Source organism: Rhodnius prolixus, unplaced genomic scaffold, assembly GCF_049639745.1.
Source record: "Rhodnius prolixus isolate KJV_2025 unplaced genomic scaffold, Rpr scaffold_3, whole genome shotgun sequence".
Classification (NCBI taxonomy): Eukaryota; Metazoa; Arthropoda; class Insecta; order Hemiptera; family Reduviidae; genus Rhodnius; species Rhodnius prolixus.
This window is the reverse complement of record NW_027411603.1, coordinates 2739187-2762648: the sequence shown is the minus strand read 5'-3', so window position 1 is coordinate 2762648 and position 23462 is coordinate 2739187. Positions and strand designations below refer to the sequence as shown.

The window sequence follows — 23462 nt, the reverse complement described above, 5'->3', positions numbered from 1 at the left end:
TGCTCCCAGGGGAACAAACTCTAGCACATTATCAGTTACACCCACGATTACTCAGTACTCTTTGCTGACGTCTTCTGTAAGGACAAAAAGGCGGTGTATTCGTTCTATGGCCACCCTAGTGGAACAATTCAATTATGACGAGCTTTATGCTATAAAAACTTAAATGCTTAAAAAGGTTTCGATCAAATAGTAATATCACTTTATTTATTTTTTGAGACGCTTAATACAATGTTAATCTCTTAATAAATAATATCAACAAAATATATAAGTGCTAAGACAATTAAATTTTTCTCCAATGTAACGAAAAATAAAATAAATAAAAAAAAAAAATAATCTTTTATGATAAAAAAGAAACGTTATACATCTCAGTATAATTACTGAATTAAAAAAGGTAAATTAAATGAAAGTAATTAATTCTACAGTGTTTGCATAAATACAAAATAAATAATTAAAAAAAATATATTTTGTTTTGTTTTTAATGTATAACATTATAAAGTTTTCTTAGTTAAGATGTCAAAATACTAATCATTACATGTGACACATCACAGATTAAATCACAATATATGTACATTTATAATATATTACTTTAAAATAATTAATAACAAAAAGCTAAATTAAACAAAAAGTCGAACTTTTAAAAGTGTTGAACCATTAACAGAGTGCTAGATAAGGTTAGAGTTGATAGATTTTTTGCGAAAATGTTTTCTTTTATTATCAATGAATTACCACTTACCTTTCGATTGTTAAAAATGCAACTCAACTATTTTGATTTTAGTGACAATTTTATTGTTTAAATAATTTGTCCTGTTCATTAAGTAGAAGAAAAAACTGCCCTTTAACATGTAATTCTGTTTTTAGTTTAAGTTTTGAACGTGTTCCAGTCATCATAACATTTTTCTTCTTTCTAATATAATTCACTATGTAAAACTAAGCCATTTCACTTTATCAAAAAAGTTACTTCTTTTAATTTAAAGCATCATTTAATTCTCCTTAATATCTATATGTTCTCTTCTTTTACCTTTCAGATCTATTTCAAGCGATGGCTACACTAATTACATCTTAAAAACCCCCCAAAAAAATCACAAGGTTTTCAAATATCTTCTTCAATGAAACTGCCCATCAAACTATCAATCATCCTAAAAATAGTGTAAATAAAATTAACGTTCCCTGTACATTTATCGTCCCAAGAACCACGAACATTTACCTCTGGTCACACTTGCTGAATTCGATTCTGCTATCGATATGATGAACAGAAAAGTTTTAGCAATTGAGGCCAGAATCAAACGACACTATCGATTTCCCCTACCCTTGAGCTATTATTTAATGAATAATCAATATAATTAATAAATAATTAGTTTTTATTCATAGGTGTTTAGTATTCAGATTGTAACGTTTTTCTCTTTATGTCACTGGGTTCTTTTGTTAAAAAAAAAAAAATCACATTTGAATGAGCAATCGATTCTAAAAATTCATTTCAATTAATACTAACACTGCCGGCCTGTACATTTCTTCTTCTTTTTTTTTTTTTTTTTTCTAGAAGCTTCTTAAAGTCATCATTGTTGATAGACAGTGTAGTTTTTAAACGAGATAATATTGTCAGAAGGCCGGCAGCGTCCTGAAAAAAAATTCCAGGCACCAATGACGTCAGATAATGATGCGCCTTAAATTTAAAAACGAAAATAAATACAAATAAAAATAGTTAATATTACATTAAGTAAATTTTGGAAAATTCCTTAAAACTTTTCTTTCTTTGTGTGTTTATTTTAGTAAAATAACCTATAAGCTTTTCAATTAGCCTAAACACACTCTGTTAATCATTTACGTAAATTTGGTTAGTTTTTCTTTTAAAATTAATTTATGATTGTTTATTAACACTGCATTTGGTTCATAATTACATGAGTAAACATGTTATTTCATCCCAACCCCAAAAAAACTCCTTTAATTTTTAGTATATCTAAAAAAAAAAAAAAAAAAAAAAAAAGAATATACTTAAGATAAAAAAGAGATTGCAATTATTTATTTATTTTAAATCTTATATCCTGTGTTTGATTGTGGAGATGAATGTTGAAAATTGGAAGGTATTGGCGCTCTGACAAGGCGTGGTGCTCGTTGGAAATGTGGCAGAGGACCATTGGATGAAGAAGACCATGGTATTGTTTCCCATAATTGACACAATGCTTCACCAACCGTTGGTTCTATTTCCTAATAGCATATTAAAAATAAAAAAAAATGAACTATGAATACTTGCACGTCTTATCTTTTAATGCCTTAATTAAAAACTACTATTTTTCTTAAAACTAAAAGAAAAGAAGGGTTTATTATAACTTATAGGAGTGAGGATTGTGATAAGATCTATGAATTGATTGGAAGCTGGGCAGAGAACAGATGAATCCCTAACTTTTACTTCCAAAATCAGCGTACACACAAAACAAACCAAAGTTCTCAGAGTACCATCAAAAATCTTACCGCAAATTTTCGTACTGAAATTTCCTTTCAAATAGAATTTAAACGAAAACACAAAAATCGTCAAAACACATAAAATTAATGCAGCAAAATGGTATAACCCATCAACCGATTATTTTTATATTTAAAATTTTAACTACATATTACATTGCTAAAGGTTAACATTATATCGTTCAATTGGCAACTCTGACTTCCACACAACCTAACACCTATCACACACAGACCGATCACACTCAGTCCATGAACAGACAAGACAGAAGACACACCAACCTTGTAATGTAAAATATTACTTTGTAAACTAGCTCTGAAGATGACCTAGTCCCTAGGTCGAAAACTCGGCAGAATAAATGTATCACGACTGAAATGGCTATTATTTTTCCATACTATTATATCGTGGTAATGATTTTGAACATATCAGTCAAATGACAAATTAAAGCGAAGCTTTAAGGTTAAGGTTATCATATTTCCCAAAAAATTGCATTTCCTTCCTCCCTCCAGGAAAATGTCCATTGGCGCTTCCTTTTAGCTGATTTAATCAGTAAAGTTTATTTCCAGGTCAAGTTAATTTTTTTCAAATCCAGAATTTTACAATTCGTTTAAACATCGCCAACATAGCAAAAGGAAGAAAGTTTATAGCTAATTCCGGTCATAATGTTTAATCTATAAGCAGCCAAGCTTCGGCGACACTATTTCATCTTTAAGGGCTTATAATTTATAGTTATGATTTATTAACAATTATAATTTAATTTACATTAACATCAAAGGTTACTGGTTGGTCTTCCTGTACTGTCTGATTACCTACTCAACACATATTGATAATTTGCAGCGGTTCTCCGCTTTTTGATTTGAATTTACATACTCTCAATTTTTTTTCGCACTCAGTGATCTTCCAAACGCGTATTTCCTTTGAAAAAGCAAAATTGAAAATAGAAAAAAAAATATATATTTTTTGTAACTTACCTGTCCATCACGACTCATTTGGACTTTGGCATAATCATTGTATGGATTAAAAAGATGCCTGGTAGCATGATGTGGTATATTCGATCTTTTCACCCATTCAATTGGCAATGCAGAATTAAAAAAATGACCAGTAGCCATATCGGGTAAAGTAATGTCGCCCATCACTGGCGTATCACTGGTAAGTCTTGCGTAACCTTGGAAATGGCCAGAACCTTGGATGCTGAACACTAGGACCACAGTTTTACCACCCTGTAGAAAGGAAATCAAAGAAAAATGTTTTTCTTTTTAAAAAAAAACAAAGTTAAAAGACAATCATCTAAATAGGAAATGCAATCTAAACCTTGTAAGCTTGAATGATCTTGTTTTGCGTTACCGGAAGGAAAGCCCACATCTTGTGCACAACTGACACATCAATAAACTTCAGTTGTCCAGCTTTTATCACAAAGTAACGAAATGGTGAAGCACCTGTGAAACGTTTCTTAAAAGTCAAGCTGAATTGTTAACTATTTTAGGTGGAAGATTAAAATCAGTTCAGAATATATCAGTACATTGCGGATGAGAATCAAGAGGATTGACGCCCAGGGCTTTTTTCATCAGTGCACTGACTGCCTACGGCAATAAAAAGCTCTTAGGAAGAAAAAAGCTAAGGGAGCCAGCTGGATTGGAACCCGCATCTCCGTGTGGGAATCCATTAATGCTAACCACTTCACTTTTGCCACATCTTATTTGGTAGCATTGCTAATAATATCTTTTAAATTGCATTAGATAGGTAGCATTAATTAAAAAAAGAAGTCATACTTACAATTTGCTCGCTGCAATTCAACCGAACTACTGACCGATGGTGTGGGAGATGGATTTTCTTCATAATTCTTAGCATTTCCATTGAACCTCTCTATTTGAACAATTTTTGAAAATTAAAAATATTAATATTCAGTGAATTATATTATTTTAAGTATAAACCATAGTGTAAAGAGGGTCTTGGAGGACAAACAACTGACAGCGCTGCTGATGGTTTGGCTCAGAAAATACGCACTTCTACGGACGAAGTTCAGAAATATTCCAAAAAAAATGAAAAAAGAAAACGCTCTCTAAAGTGGTACATCCGGCAGAGGGATTTCCTTTGTTAAGATATTGACTGGATCCTTGACTACTCAAAAGAAATATAGATTATAAAAAACTGCTAGAATATCTGCACAATTCATCAAATTTCATACCCTATTCCTCAAATCTGCAGAATTTTATAACTGGTTATCGTTTCTGAGAGAAATCATATTTTTGGAATCGGTACACTATCATTAAAAAGCGTACGGCAAACTGCATTATAACGAAAAGCGGACTACGTAGACTAAAAACAAGCATTTTTTTAAAAACTGAAAACTATAAGTTTTTCTAGGGCCAGGCAAAGAATTTTTCACCTTGCTATGGTCACCAAGCTTGGGACTCGCGACTTCATCTGGTCGTCCGTCCTCACAATATAAGAAAATTATGTAATTTCCAATAGCTTATTAGGTTTTTAACATTTAATTTTAAAACTTTGCGACTGAACTTTACACACAGCCAACAAATAACAAGATTTAGCCATAAAGATACGAGTGCTGTACACACACACATTACTCCAAAACTGATTACTCTCGTTCTTTCTAAGCTCTATTCTATATACATATATATATAAAACATAAAATTATGATTTACCAAAATTTGATTTATTTGGCGATGCAGAATCGTTTTTCTTTCTATTTCCGGCCAATCCACCATCAGAAGAGACAGAGGAAACACTACCATCGACGCTGCTGTTATCAGAAAAATCTATTCGTCCTTTCATTAGAAAAAAAGAAAGAAAATAAATTGATTAGTAAACCAAACAATTAATCAAGTTATTAAGTATGTACCAAAAAAAAAGAGAAGGTTATAATGCAAGGTAACCTTACCAGACATCAAGTCCGGAACCATTAAATACGGTCTCTTTCCAACGCCAGGCGGCTGCGTTAAGCCAAAGAACTGTTCTTCAGCAGACAATACTCTGACAATGGCAGTAATTATGGTTTCTTCAGTCTAAGGAAGATTTTTTAAAGAAAAACAAATTTAAGTGCTTTATTGGAAAATAAGAAACAATTTTTCTAAAAAATACGAGGGTCTTTAAAATAATTACGCCTTACCGGAAACCAGAGTCGGGCACTGATTAAAAAAAAAATTAAATTCTAAATTTAATTGATTAAATTTTTTAATTGATTGAATTTATTTTTAATTTTAATCAGAATTTAATCGGTGAATTTAATCGTAATTTTAATCTTATGACAATTATTTAATCAATTAAATTTCAGATTTAATCGTTAATCAAACTAATTTAATCAAACTAAAAAAATTATGATTAAATCTGAGAATTAAATTGAACTTTAATTTTAATCACCGAATTAATTCAATTTCAATCGTTAATCAAACTAATTTAATCATCCACTTTTATGGCTTTTCAACCAATGGTTCGAACCACATTTTGGCGAGGCCATTTCTCTAAGCGTCTTCAATAAATACTTTTCGGTTAATTTTTGTAAACTTGGACTTCTTCACGTTGTTCCTTTTTTTTTAATCTGAATTTAATTTTAAGTTCATGCTAAAAACCGAATTTCAAATTATTTAATGTTAGTGTTCCGCGAGAAAAATATATACATATAATTGTGTTCCGCGTCTATGAAAAGGTTAAGAACCACTGATACAAAAGGTGGAAAATTTTTTGGGTCATGAAATTCTGTAAAATTATGGCCGTTCTATATCTCCCACTGTGAACCACGTATTGTTTTGGAATTTTTTTCTCTTGTACACTTTGTTTTTCTCAATTACAAACTACAGTTATTTTGTGCACAGATCTATAATTTTAGAAGATATGAAGGGTTGAAAATTTTTTGGGTCATGAAATTCTGTAAAATTATGGCCGTTATATATCTCCCACTGTGAACCACGTATTCGTATGAAATTTTGTTCTCTTGTACACTTTGTTTTTCTCAATTAAAAACTATAGTTATTTTGTGCACAGATCTAAAAAGGTAGAAGATATAAAGGGTTGAAAATTTTTTGGGTCATGAAATTCTGTAAAATTATGGCCGTTCTATATCTCCCACAGTGAACCACGAATTGGTATGGATTTTTTTTCTCTTATACACTTTGTTTTTCTCAATTATAAACTATAGTTATTTTGTGCACAGATCTAAAAAGGTAGACGATATAAAGGGTTAAAAATGTTTTGGGCCATGAAATTCTGTAAAATTATGGCCGTTATATATCTCCCACTGTGAACCACGTATTCGTATGAAATTTTGTTCTCTTGTACACTTTGTTTTTCTCAATTAAAAACTATAGTTATTTTGTGCACAGATCTAAAAAGGTAGAAGATATAAAGGGTTGAAAATTTTTTGGGTCATGAAATTCTGTAAAATTATGGCCGTTCTATATCTCCCACAGTGAACCACGAATTGGTATGGATTTTTTTTCTCTTATACACTTTGTTTTTCTCAATTATAAACTATAGTTATTTTGTGCACAGATCTAAAAAGGTAGACGATATAAAGGGTTAAAAATGTTTTGGGCCATGAAATTCTGTAAAATTATGGCCGTTCTATATCTTCCACTGTGGACCACGTATTGGTATGGAATTTTTTTCTCTTATACACTTTGTTTTTCTCAATTATAAACTATAGTTATTTTGTGTACAGATCTGTAAATGTAGAAGATATGAAGGGTTGAAAATTTTTTGGGTCATGAAATTCTGTAAAATTATGGCCGTTCTATTTCTCCCACTGTGAACCACGTATTGGTATGGAATTTTTTTCTCTTATACACTTTGTTTTTCTCAACTATAAACTATAGTTATTTTGGGCACAGATTTATAAATGTAGAAGATATAAAGGGTTGAAAATTTTTTGGGTCATGAAATTCTGTAAAATTATGGCCGTTCTATATCTCCCACTGTGAACCACGTATTGTTTTGGAATTTTTTTCTCTTGTACACTTTGTTTTTCTCAATTACAAACTACAGTTATTTTGTGCACAGATCTATAATTTTAGAAGATATGAAGGGTTGAAAATTTTTTGGGTCATGAAATTCTGTAAAATTATGGCCGTTATATATCTCCCACTGTGAACCACGTATTGGTATGGAATATTTATCTCTTGTACACTTTGTTTTTCTCAATTCAAAACTATAGTTATTTTGTGCACAGATCTAAAAAGGTAGAAGATATAAAGGGTTGAAAATTTTTTGGGTCATGAAATTCTGTAAAATTATGGCCGTTCTATATCTCCCACAGTGAACCACATATTGGTATGGAATTTTATTCTCTTGTACACCTTGTTTTTCTCAATTATAAACTATAGTTATTTTGTGTACAGATCTGTAAATGTAGAAGATATGAAGGGTTGAAAATTTTTTGGGTGATGAAATTCTGTAAAATTATGGCCGTTCTATATCTCCCACTGTGAACCACGTATTGGTATGGAATTTTTTTCTCTTATACACTTTGTTTTTCTCAACTATAAACTATAGTTATTTTGTGCACAGATCTATAAATGTAGAAGATATAAAGGGTTGAAAATTTTTTGGGTCATGAAATTCTGTAAAATTATGGCCGTTTTATATCTCCCACTGTGAACCACGTATTGGTATGGAATTTTTTTCTCTTGTACACTTTGTTTTTCTCAATTACAAACTACAGTTATTTTGTGCACAGATCTATAATTTTAGAAGATATGAAGGGTTGAAAATTTTTTGGGTCATGAAATTCTGTAAAATTATGGCCGTTCTATATCTCCCACTGTGAACCACGTATTCGTATGAAATTTTGTTCTCTTGTACACTTTGTTTTTCTCAATTAAAAACTATAGTTATTTTGTGCACAGATCTAAAAAGGTAGAAGATATAAATGGTTGAAAATTTTTTGGGTCATGAAATTCTGTAAAATTATGGCCGTTCTATATCTCCCACTGTGAACCACGTATTGGTATGGATTTTTTTTCTCTTATACACTTTGTTTTTCTCAATTAAAAACTATAGTTATTTTGTGTTCAGATCTAAAAGGGTAGACGATATAAAGGGTTAAAAATGTTTTGGGTCATGAAATTCTGGAAAATTATGGCCGTTCTATATCTTCCATTGTGAACCACGTATTGGTATGGAATTTTTTTCTCTTATACACTTTGTTTTTCTCAATTAAAAACTATAGTTATTTTGTGTACAGATCTGTAAATGTAGAAGATATGAAGGGTTGAAAATTTTTTGGGTCATTAAATTCTGTAAAATTATGGCCGTTCTATATCTCCCACTGTGAACCACGTATTGGTATGGAATTTTTTTCTCTTATACACTTTGTTTTTCTCAACTGTAAACTATAGTTATTTTGTGCACAGATCTATAAATGTAGAAGATATAAAGGGTTGAAAATTTTTTGGGTCATGAAATTCTGTTAAATTATGGCCGTTTTATATCTCCCACTGTGAACCACGTATTGGTATGGAATTTTTTTCTCTTATACACTTTGTTTTTCTCAATTAAAAACTATAGTTATTTTGTGTACAGATCTGTAAATGTAGAAGATATGAAGGGTTGAAAATTTTTTGGGTCATGAAATTCTGTAAAATTATGGCCGTTCTATATCTCCCACTGTGAACCACGTATTGGTATGGAATTTTTTTCTCTTATACACTTTGTTTTTCTCAACTATAAACTATAGTTATTTTGTGCACAGATCTATAAATGTAGAAGATATAAAGGGTTGAAAATTTTTTGGGTAATGAAATTCTGTAAAATTATGGCCGTTTTATATCTCCCACTGTGAACCACGTATTGGTATGGAATTTTTTTCTCTTGTACACTTTGTTTTTCTCAATTACAAACTACAGTTATTTTGTGCACAGATCTATAATTTTAGAAGATATGAAGGGTTAAAAATTTTTTGGGTCATGAAATTCTGTAAAATTATGGCCGTTCTATATCTCCCACTGTGAACCACGTATTCGTATGAAATTTTGTTCTCTTGTACACTTTGTTTTTCTCAATTAAAAACTATAGTTATTTTGTGCACAGATCTAAAAAGGTAGAAGATATAAAGGGTTGAAAATTTTTTGGGTCATAAAATTCTGTAAAATTATGGCCGTTCTATATCTCCCACAGTGAACCACGAATTGGTATGGATTTTTTTTCTCTTATACACTTTGTTTTTCTCAATTAAAAACTATAGTTATTTTGTGTTCAGATCTAAAAGGGTAGACGATATAAAGGGTTAAAAATGTTTTGGGTCATGAAATTCTGGAAAATTATGGCCGTTCTATATCTCCCAAAGTGAACCACGAATTGGTATGGATTTTTTTTCTCTTATACACTTTGTTTTTCTCAATTAAAAACTGTAGTTATTTTGTGTTCAGATCTAAAAGGGTAGACGATATAAAGGGTTAAAAATGTTTTGGGTCATGAAATTCTGGAAAATTATGGCCGTTCTATATCTCCCACTGTGAACCACGTATTCGTATGAAATTTTGTTCTCTTGTACACTTTGCTTTTCTCAATTAAAAACTATAGTTATTTTGTGCACAGATCTAAAAAGGTAGAAGATATAAAGGGTTGAAAATTTTTTGGGTCATGAAATTCTGTAAAATTATGGCCGTTCTATATCTCCCAAAGTGAACCACGAATTGGTATGGATTTTTTTTCTCTTATACACTTTGTTTTTCTCAATTAAAAACTATAGTTATTTTGTGCACAGATCTAAAGAGGTAGACGATATAAAGGGTTAAAAATGTTTTGGGTCATGAAATTCTGTAAAATTATGGCCGTTCTATATCTCCCACTGTGAACCACGTATTGGTATGGAATTTTTTTCTCTTATACACTTTGTTTTTCTCAACTATAAACTATAGTTATTTTGTGCACAGATCTATAAATGTAGAAGATATAAAGGGTTGAAAATTTTTTGGGTCATGAAATTCTGTAAAATTATGGCCGTTTTATATCTCCCACTGTGAACCACGTATTGGTATGGAATTTTTTTCTCTTGTACACTTTGTTTTTCTCAATTACAAACTACAGTTATTTTGTGCACAGATCTATAATTTTAGAAGATATGAAGGGTTGAAAATTTTTTGGGTCATGAAATTCTGTAAAATTATGGCCGTTCTATATCTCCCATTGTGAACCACGTATTGGTATGGAATTTTTTTCTCTTGTACACTTTGTTTTTCTCAATTACAAACTACAGTTATTTTGTGCACAGATCTATAATTTTAGAAGATATGAAGGGTTGAAAATTTTTTGGGTCATGAAATTCTGGAAAATTATGGCCGTTCTATATCTCCCACTGTGAACCACGTATTGGTATGGAATTTTGTTCTCTTGTACACTTTGTTTTTCTCAATTAAAAACTATAGTTATTTTGTGCACAGATCTAAAAAGGTAGAAGATATAAAGGGTTGAATATTTTTTGGGTCATGAAATTCTGTAAAATTATGGCCGTTCTATATCTCCCACTGTGAACCACGTATTGGTATGGAATTTTATTCTCTTGTACACCTTGTTTTTCTCAATTAAAAACTATAGTTATTTTGTGCACAGATCTAAAGAGGTAGACGATATAAAGGGTTAAAAATCTTTTGGGTCATGAAATTCTGTAAAATTATGGCCGTTCTATATCTTCCATTGTGAACCACGTATTGGTATGGAATTTTTTTTTCTTATACACTTTGTTTTTCTCAATTATAAACTATAGTTATTTTGTGTACAGATCTGTAAATGTAGAAGATATGAAGAGTTGAAAATTTTATGGGTCATGAAATTCTGTAAAATTATGGCCGTTCTATATCTCCCACTGTGAACCACGTATTGGTATGGAATTTTTTTCTCTTATACACTTTGTTTTTCTCAACTATAAACTATAGTTATTTTGTGCACAGAACTATAAATGTAGAAGATATAAAGGGTTGAAAATTTTTTGGGTCATGAAATTCTGTAAAATTATGGCCGTTTTATATCTCCCATTGTGAACCACGTATTGGTATGGAATTTTTTTCTCTTGTACACTTTGTTTATCTCAATTACAAACTAGTTATTTTGTGCACAGATCTATAATTTTAGAAGATATGAAGGGTTGAAAATTTTTTGGGTCATGAAATTCTGTAAAATTATGGCCGTTTTATATCTCCCATTGTGAACCACGTATTGGTATGGAATTTTTTTCTCTTGTACACTTTGTTTATCTCAATTACAAACTAGTTATTTTGTGCACAGATCTATAATTTTAGAAGATATGAAGGGTTGAAAATTTTTTGGGTCATGAAATTCTGTAAAATTATGGCCGTTTTATATCTCCCATTGTGAACCACGTATTGGTATGGAATTTTTTTCTCTTGTACACTTTGTTTATCTCAATTACAAACTAGTTATTTTGTGCACAGATCTATAAATGTAGAAGATATAAAGGGTTGAATATTTTTTGGGTCATGAAATTCTGTAAAATTATGGCCGTTCTATATCTCCCACTGTGAACCACGTATTGGTATGGAATTTTATTCTCTTGTACACCTTGTTTTTCTCAATTAAAAACTATAGTTATTTTGTGCACAGATCTAAAAAGGTAGAAGATATAAAGGGTTGAATATTTTTTGGGTAATGAAATTCTGTAAAATTATGGCCGTTCTATATCTCCCACTGTGAAACACGTATTGGTATGGAATTTTATTCACTTGTACACCTTGTTTTTCTCAATTAAAAACTATAGTTATTTTGTGCACAGATCTAAAAAGGTAGAAGATATAAAGGGTTGAATATTTTTTGGGTGATGAAATTCTGTAAAATTATGGCCGTTCTATATCTCCCACTGTGAACCACGTATTGGTATGGAATTTTTTTCTCTTGTACACTTTGTTTATCTCAATTACAAACTAGTTATTTTGTGCACAGATCTATAAATGTAGAAGATATAAAGGGTTGAATATTTTTTGGGTCATGAAATTCTGGAAAATTATGGCCGTTCTATATCTCCCACTGTGAACCACGTATTGGTATGGAATTTTATTCTCTTGTACACCTTGTTTTTCTCAATTAAAAACTATAGTTATTTTGTGCACAGATCTAAAGAGGTAGACGATATAAAGGGTTAAAAATGTTTTGGGTCATGAAATTCTGTAAAATTATGGCCGTTCTATATCTTCCATTGTGAACCACGTATTGGTATGGAATTTTTTTTTCTTATACACTTTGTTTTTCTCAATTATAAACTATAGTTATTTTGTGTACAGATCTGTAAATGTAGAAGATATGAAGGGTTGAAAATTTTATGGGTCATGAAATTCTGTAAAATTATGGCCGTTCTATATCTCCCACCGTGAACCACGTATTGGTATGGAATTTTTTTCTCTTATACACTTTGTTTTTCTCAACTATAAACTATAGTTATTTTGTGCACAGATCTATAAATGTAGAAGATATAAAGGGTTGAAAATTTTTTGGGTCATGAAATTCTGTAAAATTATGGCCGTTTTATATCTCCCATTGTGAACCACGTATTGGTATGGAATTTTTTTCTCTTATACACTTTGTTTTTCTCAACTATAAACTTTAGTTATTTTGTGCACAGATCTAAAGAGGTAGACGATATAAAGGGTTAAAAATGTTTTGGGTCATGAAATTCTGTAAAATTATGGCCGTTCTATATCTTCCATTGTGAACCACGTATTAGTATGGAATTTTCTTCTCTTGTACACCTTGTTTTTCTCAATTAAAAACTATAGTTATTTTGTGCACAGATCTAAAAAGTTAGAAGATATAAAGGGTTGAATATTTTTTGGGTCATGAAATTCTGTAAAATTATGGCCGTTCTATATCTCCCACTGTGAACCACGTATTGGTATGGAATTTTATTCTCTTGTACACCTTGTTTTTCTCAATTAAAAACTATAGTTATTTTGTGCACAGATCTAAAGAGGTAGACGATATAAAGGGTTAAAAATGTTTTGGGTCATGAAATTCAGTAAAATTATGGCCGTTCTATATCTTCCATTGTGAACCACGTATTGGTATGGAATTTTTTTTTCTTATACACTTTGTTTTTCTCAATTATAAACTATAGTTATTTTGTGTACAGATCTGTAAATGTAGAAGATATGAAGGGTTGAAAATTTTATGGGTCATGAAATTCTGTAAAATTATGGCCGTTCTATATCTCCCACTGTGAACCACGTATTGGTATGGAATTTTTTTCTCTTATACACTTTGTTTTTCTCAACTATAAACTATAGTTATTTTGTGCACAGATCTATAAATGTAGAAGATATAAAGGGTTGAAAATTTTTTGGGTCATGAAATTCTGTAAAATTATGGCCGTTCTATATCTCCCACTGTGAACTACGTATTGGTATGGAATTTTTTTCTCTTATACACTTTGTTTTTCTCAACTATAAACTATAGTTATTTTGTGCACAGATCTATAAATGTAGAAGATATAAAGGGTTGAAAATTTTTTGGGTCATGAAATTCTGTAAAATTATGGCCGTTTTATATCTCCCATTGTGAACCACGTATTGGTATGGAATTTTATTCTCTTGTACACCTTGTTTTTCTCAATTAAAAACTATAGTTATTTTGTGCACAGATCTAAAGAGGTAGACGATATAAAGGGTTAAAAATGTTTTGGGTCATGAAATTCTGTAAAATTATGGCCGTTCTATATCTTCCATTGTGAACCACGTATTGGTATGGAATTTTTTTTTCTTATACACTTTGTTTTTCTCAATTATAAACTATAGTTATTTTGTGTAAAGATCTGTAAATGTAGAAGATATGAAGGGTTGAAAATTTTTTGGGTCATGAAATTCTGTAAAATTATGGCCGTTCTATATCTCCCACTGTGAACCACGTATTGGTATGGAATTTTTTTCTCTTATACACTTTGTTTTTCTCAACTATAAACTATAGTTATTTTGTGCACAGATCTATAAATGTAGAAGATATAAAGGGTTGAAAATTTTTTGGGTCATGAAATTCTGTAAAATTATGGCCGTTCTATATCTCCCACTGTGAACCACGTATTGGTATGGAATTTTATTCTCTTGTACACCTTGTTTTTCTCAATTAAAAACTATAGTTATTTTGTGCACAGATCTAAAGAGGTAGACGAAATAAAGGGTTAAAAATGTTTTGGGTCATGAAATTCTGTAAAATTATGGCCGTTCTAAATCTTCCATTGTGAACCACGTATTGGTATGGAATTTTTTTTTCTTATACACTTTGTTTTTCTCAATTATAAACTATAGTTATTTTGTGTACAGATCTGTAAATGTAGAAGATATGAAGGGTTGAAAATTTTTTGGGTCATGAAATTCTGTATAATTATGGCCGTTCTATATCTCCCACTGTGAACCACGTATTGGTATGGAATTTTTTTCTCTTATACACTTTGTTTTTCTCAACTATAAACTATAGTTATTTTGTGCACAGATCTATAAATGTAGAAGATATAAAGGGTTGAAAATTTTTTGGGTCATGAAATTCTGTAAAATTATGGCCGTTTTATATCTCCCATTGTGAACCACGTATTGGTATGGAATTTTTTTCTCTTATACACTTTGTTTTTCTCAACTATAAACTATAGTTATTTTGTGCACAGATCTATAAATGTAGAAGATATAAAGGGTGGAAAATTTTTTGGGTCATGAAATTCTGTAAAATTATAGCCGTTTTATATCTCCCATTGTGAACCACGTATTGGTATGGAATTTTTTTCTCTTGTACACTTTGTTTATCTCAATTACAAACTACAGTTATTTTGTGCACAGATCTATAATTTTAGAAGATATGAAGGGTTGAAAATTTTTTGGGTCATGAAATTCTGGAAAATTATGGCCGTTCTATATCTCCCACTGTGAACCACGTATTGGTATGGAATTTTTTTCTCTTATACACTTTGTTTTTCTTAATTAAAAACTATAGTTATTTTGTGTTCAGATCTAAAAGGGTAGACGATATAAAGGGGAAAAAATGTTTTGGGTCATGAAATTCTGGAAAATTATGGCCGTTCTATATCTCCCACTGTGAACCACGTATTGGTATGGAATTTTTTTGTCTTATACACTTTGTTTTTCTCAATTAAAAACTATAGTTATTTTGTGTTCAGATCTAAAAGGGTAGACGATATAAAGGGTTAAAAATGTTTTGGGTCATGAAATTCTGGAAAATTATGGCCGTTCTATATCTCCCACTGTGAACCACGTATTGGTATGGAATTTTTTTCTCTTATACACTTTGTTTTTCTCAATTAAAAACTATAGTTATTTTGTGTTCAGATCTAAAAGGGTAGACGATATAAAGGGTTAAAAATGTTTTGGGTCATGAAATTCTGTAAAATTATGGCCGTTCTATATCTCCCACTGTGAACCACGTATTGGTATGGAATTTTTTTCTCTTATACACTTTGTTTTTCTCAATTAAAAACTATAGTTATTTTGTGTTCAGATCTAAAAGGGTAGACGATATAAAGGGTTAAAAATGTTTTGGGTCATGAAATTCTGGAAAATTATGGCCGTTCTATATCTCCCACTGTGAACCACGTATTGGTATGGAATTTTTTTCTCTTATACACTTTGTTTTTCTCAATTAAAAACTATAGTTATTTTGTGTTCAGATCTAAAAGGGTAGACGATATAAAGGGTTAAAAATGTTTTGGGTCATGAAATTCTGGAAAATTATGGCCGTTCTATATCTCCCACTGTGAACCACGTATTGGTATGGAATTTTTTTCTCTTATACACTTTGTTTTTCTCAATTAAAAACTATAGTTATTTTGTGTTCAGATCTAAAAGGGTAGACGATATAAAGGGTTAAAAATGTTTTGGGTCATGAAATTCTGTAAAATTATGGCCGTTCTATATCTCCCACTGTGAACCACGTATTGGTATGGAATTTTTTTCTCTTATACACTTTGTTTTTCTCAACTATAAACTATAGTTATTTTGTGCACAGATCTATAAATGTAGAAGATATAAAGGGTTGAAAATTTTTTGGGTCATGAAATTCTGTAAAATTATGGCCGTTTTATATCTCCCACTGTGAACCACGTATTGGTATGGAATTTTTTTCTCTTGTACACTTTTTTTTTCTCAATTACAAACTACAGTTATTTTGTGCACAGATCTATAATTTTAGAAGATATGAAGGGTTGAAAATTTTTTGGGTATGAAATTCTGTAAAATTATGGCCGTTCTATATCTCCCACTGTGAACCACGTATTGGTATGGAATTTTTTTCTCTTATACACTTTGTTTTTCTCAACTATAAACTATAGTTATTTTGTGCACAGATCTATAAATGTAGAAGATATAAAGGGTTGAAAATTTTTTGGGTCATGAAATTCTGTAAAATTATGGCCGTTTTATATCTCCCACTGTGAACCACGTATTGGTATGGAATTTTTTTCTCTTGTACACTTTTTTTTTCTCAATTACAAACTACAGTTATTTTGTGCACAGATCTATAAATGTAGAAGATATAAAGGGTTGAAAATTTTTTGGGTCATGAAATTCTGTAAAATTATGGCCGTTCTATATCTCCCACTGTGAACCACGTATTGGTATGGAATTTTTTTCTCTTATACACTTTGTTTTTCTCAATTAAAAACTATAGTTATTTTGTGTTCAGATCTAAAAGGGTAGACGATATAAAGGGTTAAAAATGTTTTGGGTCATGAAATTCTGGAAAATTATGGCCGTTCTATATCTCCCACTGTGAACCACGTATTGGTATGGAATTTTTTTTTCTTTTACACTTTGTTTTTCTCAATTATAAACTATAGTTATTTTGTGTACAGATCTGTAAATGTAGAAGATATGAAGGGTTGAAAATTTTTTGGGTCATGAAATTCTGTAAAATTATGGCCGTTCTATATCTCCCACTGTGAACCACGTATTGGTATGGAATTTTTTTCTCTTATACACTTTGTTTTTCTCAACTATAAACTATAGTTATTTTGTGCACAGATCTAAAAAGGTAGAAGATATAAAGGGTTGAATATTTTTTGGGTCATGAAATTCTGTAAAATTATGGCCGTTCTATATCTCCCACTGTGAACCACGTATTGGTATGGAATTTTTTTTTCTTATACACTTTGTTTTTCTCAATTATAAACTATAGTTATTTTGTGTACAGATCTGTAAATGTAGAAGATATGAAGGGTTGAAAATTTTTTGGGTCATGAAATTCTGTAAAATTATGGCCGTTCTATATCTCCCACTGTGAACCACGTATTGGTATGGAATTTTTTTCTCTTATACACTTTGTTTTTCTCAACTATAAACTATAGTTATTTTGTGCACAGATCTAAAAAGGTAGAAGATATAAAGGGTTGAATATTTTTTGGGTCATGAAATTCTGTAAAATTATGGCCGTTCTATATCTCCCACTGTGAACCACGTATTGGTATGGAATTTTTTTCTCTTATACACTTTGTTTTTCTCAACTATAAACTATAGTTATTTTGTGCACAGATCTATAAATGTAGAAGATATAAAGGGTTGAAAATTTTTTGGGTCATGAAATTCTGTAAAATTATGGCCGTTTTATATCTCCCATTGTGAACCACGTATTGGTATGGAATTTTTTTCTCTTATACACTTTGTTTTTCTCAACTATAAACTATAGTTATTTTGTGTACAGATCTGTAAATGTAGAAGATATGAAGGGTTGAAAATTTTTTGGGTCATGAAATTCTGTAAAATTATGGCCGTTCTATATCTCCCACTGTGAACCACGTATTGGTATGGAATTTTTTTCTCTTATACACTTTGTTTTTCTCAACTATAAACTATAGTTATTTTGTGCACAGATCTAAAAAGGTAGAAGATATAAAGGGTTGAATATTTTTTGGGTCATGAAATTCTGTAAAATTATGGCCGTTCTATATCTCCCACTGTGAACCACGTATTGGTATGGAATTTTATTCTCTTGTACACCTTGTTTTTCTCAATTAAAAACTATAGTTATTTTGTGCACAGATCTAAAGAGGTAGACGAAATAAAGGGTTAAAAATGTTTTGGGTCATGAAATTCTGTAAAATTATGGCCGTTCTATATCTTCCATTGTGAACCACGTATTGGTATGGAATTTTTTTTTCTTATACACTTTGTTTTTCTCAATTATAAACTATAGTTATTTTGTGTACAGATCTGTAAATGTAGAAGATATGAAGGGTTGAAAATTTTTTGGGTCATGAAATTCTGTAAAATTATAGCCGTTCTATATCTCCCACTGTGAACCACGTATTGGTATGGAATTTTTTTCTCTTATACACTTTGTTTTTCTCAACTATAAACTATAGTTATTTTGTGCACAGATCTATAAATGTAGAAGATATAAAGGGTTGAAAATTTTTTGGGTCATGAAATTCTGTAAAATTATGGCCGTTTTATATCTCCCATTGTGAACCACGTATTGGTATGGAATTTTTTTCTCTTATACACTTTGTTTTTCTCAACTATAAACTATAGTTATTTTGTGCACAGATCTATAAATGTAGAAGATATAAAGGGTGGAAAATTTTTTGGGTCATGAAATTCTGTAAAATTATAGCCGTTTTATATCTCCCATTGTGAACCACGTATTGGTATGGAATTTTTTTCTCTTGTACACTTTGTTTATCTCAATTACAAACTACAGTTATTTTGTGCACAGATCTATAATTTTAGAAGATATGAAGGGTTGAAAATTTTTTGGGTCATGAAATTCTGGAAAATTATGGCCGTTCTATATCTCCCACTGTGAACCACGTATTGGTATGGAATTTTTTTCTCTTATACACTTTGTTTTTCTCAATTAAAAACTATAGTTATTTTGTGTTCAGATCTAAAAGGGTAGACGATATAAAGGGTTAAAAATGTTTTGGGTCATGAAATTCTGGAAAATTATGGCCGTTCTATATCTCCCACTGTGAACCACGTATTGGTATGGAATTTTTTTCTCTTATACACTTTGTTTTTCTCAACTATAAACTATAGTTATTTTGTGCACAGATCTATAAATGTAGAAGATATAAAGAGTGGAAAATTTTTTGGGTCATGAAATTCTGTAAAATTATAGCCGTTTTATATCTCCCATTGTGAACCACGTATTGGTATGGAATTTTTTTCTCTTGTACACTTTGTTTATCTCAATTACAAACTACAGTTATTTTGTGCACAGATCTATAATTTTAGAAGATATGAAGGGTTGAAAATTTTTTGGGTCATGAAATTCTGTAAAATTATGGCCGTTCTATATCTCCCACTGTGAACCACGTATTGGTATGGAATTTTTTTCTCTTATACACTTTGTTTTTCTCAATTAAAAACTATAGTTATTTTGTGTTCAGATCTAAAAGGGTAGACGATATAAAGGGTTAAAAATGTTTTGGGTCATGAAATTCTGGAAAATTATGGCCGTTCTATATCTCCCACTGTGAACCACGTATTGGTATGGAATTTTTTTTTCTTATACACTTTGTTTTTCTCAATTATAAACTATAGTTATTTTGTGTACAGATCTGTAAATGTAGAAGATATGAAGGGTTGAAAATTTTTTGGGTCATGAAATTCTGTAAAATTATGGCCGTTCTATATCTCCCACTGTGAACCACGTATTGGTATGGAATTTTTTTCTCTTATACACTTTGTTTTTCTCAACTATAAACTATAGTTATTTTGTGCACAGATCTATAAATGTAGAAGATATAAAGGGTTGAAAATTTTTTGGGTCATGAAATTCTGTAAAATTATGGCCGTTTTATATCTCCCACTGTGAACCACGTATTGGTATGGAATTTTTTTCTCTTGTACACTTTTTTTTTCTCAATTACAAACTACAGTTATTTTGTGCACAGATCTATAATTTTAAAAGATATGAAGGGTTGAAAATTTTTTGGGTCATGAAATTCTGTAAAATTATGGCCGTTCTATATCTCCCACTGTGAACCACGTATTGGTATGGAATTTTTTTCTCTTATACACTTTGTTTTTCTCAACTATAAACTATAGTTATTTTGTGCACAGATCTATAAATGTAGAAGATATAAAGGGTTGAAAATTTTTTGGGTCATGAAATTCTGTAAAATTATGGCCGTTTTATATCTCCCACTGTGAACCACGTATTGGTATGGAATTTTTTTCTCTTGTACACTTTTTTTTTCTCAATTACAAACTACAGTTATTTTGTGCACAGATCTATAAATGTAGAAGATATAAAGGGTTGAAAATTTTTTGGGTCATGAAATTCTGTAAAATTATGGCCGTTCTATATCTCCCACTGTGAACCACGTATTGGTATGGAATTTTTTTTTCTTATACACTTTGTTTTTCTCAATTATAAACTATAGTTATTTTGTGCACAGATCTATAAATGTAGAAGATATAAAGGGTTGAAAATTTTTTGGGTCATGAAATTCTGTAAAATTATGGCCGTTTTATATCTCCCACTGTGAACCACGTATTGGTATGGAATTTTTTTCTCTTGTACACTTTTTTTTTCTCAATTACAAACTACAGTTATTTTGTGCACAGATCTATAATTTTAGAAGATATGAAGGGTTGAAAATTTTTTGGGTCATGAAATTCTGTAAAATTATGGCCGTTCTATATCTCCCACTGTGAACCACGTATTCGTATGAAATTTTGTTCTCTTGTACACTTTGTTTTTCTCAATTAAAAACTATAGTTATTTTGTGCACAGATCTAAAAAGGTAGAAGATATAAAGGGTTGAAAATTTTTTGGGTCATGAAATTCTGGAAAATTATGGCCGTTCTATATCTCCCACTGTGAACCACGTATTGGTATGGAATTTTTTTCTCTTATACACTTTGTTTTTCTCAATTAAAAACTATAGTTATTTTGTGTTGAGATCTAAAAGGGTAGACGATATAAAGGGTTAAAAATGTTTTGGGTCATGAAATTCTGTAAAATTATGGCCGTTCTATATCTTCCACTGTGAACCACGTATTGGTATGGATTTTTTTTTTCTTATACACTTTGTTTTTCTCAATTAAAAACTATAGTTATTTTGTGTTCAGATCTAAAAGGGTAGACGATATAAAGGGTTAAAAATGTTTTGGGTCATGAAATTCTGTAAAATTATGGCCGTTCTATATCTCCCACTGTGAACCACGTATTGGTATGGATTTTTTTTCTCTTATACACTTTGTTTTTCTCAATTAAAAACTATAGTTATTTTGTGTTCAGATCTAAAAGGGTAGACGATATAAAGGGTTAAAAATGTTTTGGGTCATGAAATTCTGTAAAATTATGGCCGTTCTATATCTCCCACTGTGAACCACGTATTGGTATGGAATTTTTTTCTCTTATACACTTTGTTTTTCTCAATTAAAAACTATAGTTATTTTGTGCACAGATCTATAAATGTAGATGATATAAAGGGTTGAAAATTTTTTGGTTCATGAAATTCTGTAAAATTATGGCCGTTCTATATCTCCCACAGTGAACCACGAATTGGTATGGAATTTTGTTCTCTTGTATACTTTGTTTTTCTCAATTATAAACTATAGTTATTTTGTGTACAGATCTGTAAATGTAGAAGATATGAAGGGTTGAAAATTTTTTGGGTCATGAAATTCTGTAAAATTATGGCCGTTCTATATCTCCCACTGTGAACCACGTATTGGTATGGAATTTTTTTCTCTTATACACTTTGTTTTTCTCAATTAAAAACTATAGTTATTTTGTGTTCAGATCTAAAAGGGTAGACGATATAAAGGGTTAAAAATGTTTTGGGTCATGAAATTCTGTAAAATTGTGGCCGTTCTATATCTCCCACTGTGAACCACGTATTGGTATGGAATTTTTTTCTCTTATACACTTTGTTTTTCTCAATTAAAAACTATAGTTATTTTGTGTTCAGATCTAAAAGGGTAGACGATATAAAGGGTTAAAAATGTTTTGGGTCATGAAATTCTGTAAAATTGTGGCCGTTCTATATCTCCCACTGTGAACCACGTATTGGTATGGAATTTTTTTCTCTTATACACTTTGTTTTTCTCAATTAAAAACTATAGTTATTTTGTGTTCAGATCTAAAAGGGTAGACGATATAAAGGGTTAAAAATTTTTTGGGTCATGAAATTCTGTAAAATTATGGCCGTTCTATATCTCCCACTGTGAACCACGTATTGGTATGGAATTTTTTTCTCTTATACACTTTGTTTTTCTCAATTAAAAACTATAGTTATTTTGTGCACAGATCTATAAATGTAGATGATATAAAGGGTTGAAAATTTTTTGGTTCATGAAATTCTGTAAAATTATGGCCGTTCTATATCTCCCACAGTGAACCACGAATTGGTATGGAAATTTGTTCTCTTGTATACTTTGTTTTTCTCAATTATAAACTATAGTTATTTTGTGTACAGATCTGTAAATGTAGAAGATATGAAGGGTTGAAAATTTTTTGGGTCATGAAATTCTGTAAAATTATGGCCGTTCTATATCTCCCACTGTGAACCACGTATTGGTATGGAATTTTTTTCTCTTATACACTTTGTTTTTCTCAACTATAAACTATAGTTATTTTGGGTACAGATTTATAAATGTAGAAGATATGAAGGGTTGAAAATTTTTTGGGTCATGAATTTCTGTAAAATTATGGCCGTTCTATATTTCCCACTGTGAACGACGTATTGTTATGGAATTTTGTTCTCTTGTACATTTTGTTTTTCTCAATTATAAACTATAGTTATTTTGTGCACAGATCTATAAATGTAGAAGATATAAAGGGTTGAAAATTTTTTGGGTCATGAAATTCTGTAAAATTATGGCCGTTTTATATCTCTCACTGTGAACCACGTATTGGTATGGAATTTTTTTCTTTTGTACACTTTGTTTTTCTCAATTACAAACTACAGTTATTTTGTGCACAGATCTATAATTTTAGAAGATATAAAGTCTAGTGAGTGGTAAACATGGTTAAATGTGAGTGTAAGGTGGTCCTATATAAGTCTTGAGAGTCACTAACATGGTATAGATGAGTCACCAGACTG

At 30.5% G+C, this 23462-nt stretch overlaps 1 protein-coding gene across 2 annotated transcripts in view; it reads right to left on the bottom strand.

Moving 5' to 3' along the window:
- Positions 1-1505: 1505 nt before the first annotated feature.
- Positions 1506-23462, bottom strand: part of LOC141452843 (3'-5' RNA helicase YTHDC2-like) — a 33836-nt gene continuing 11879 nt past the window's right edge. For both annotated transcript variants that reach the window (XM_074125296.1, XM_074125295.1), the window contains exons 22-27: positions 5352-5475; positions 5116-5238; positions 4226-4315; positions 3764-3888; positions 3424-3672; positions 1506-2202 (exon numbers count right to left, since the gene is read on the bottom strand). In XM_074125296.1, the coding sequence (XP_073981397.1) occupies positions 2026-2202; positions 3424-3672; positions 3764-3888; positions 4226-4315; positions 5116-5238; positions 5352-5475 (888 nt within the window). In that variant the 3' untranslated portion in view covers positions 1506-2025. The remainder of the gene's footprint in view (positions 2203-3423; positions 3673-3763; positions 3889-4225; positions 4316-5115; positions 5239-5351; positions 5476-23462) is intronic.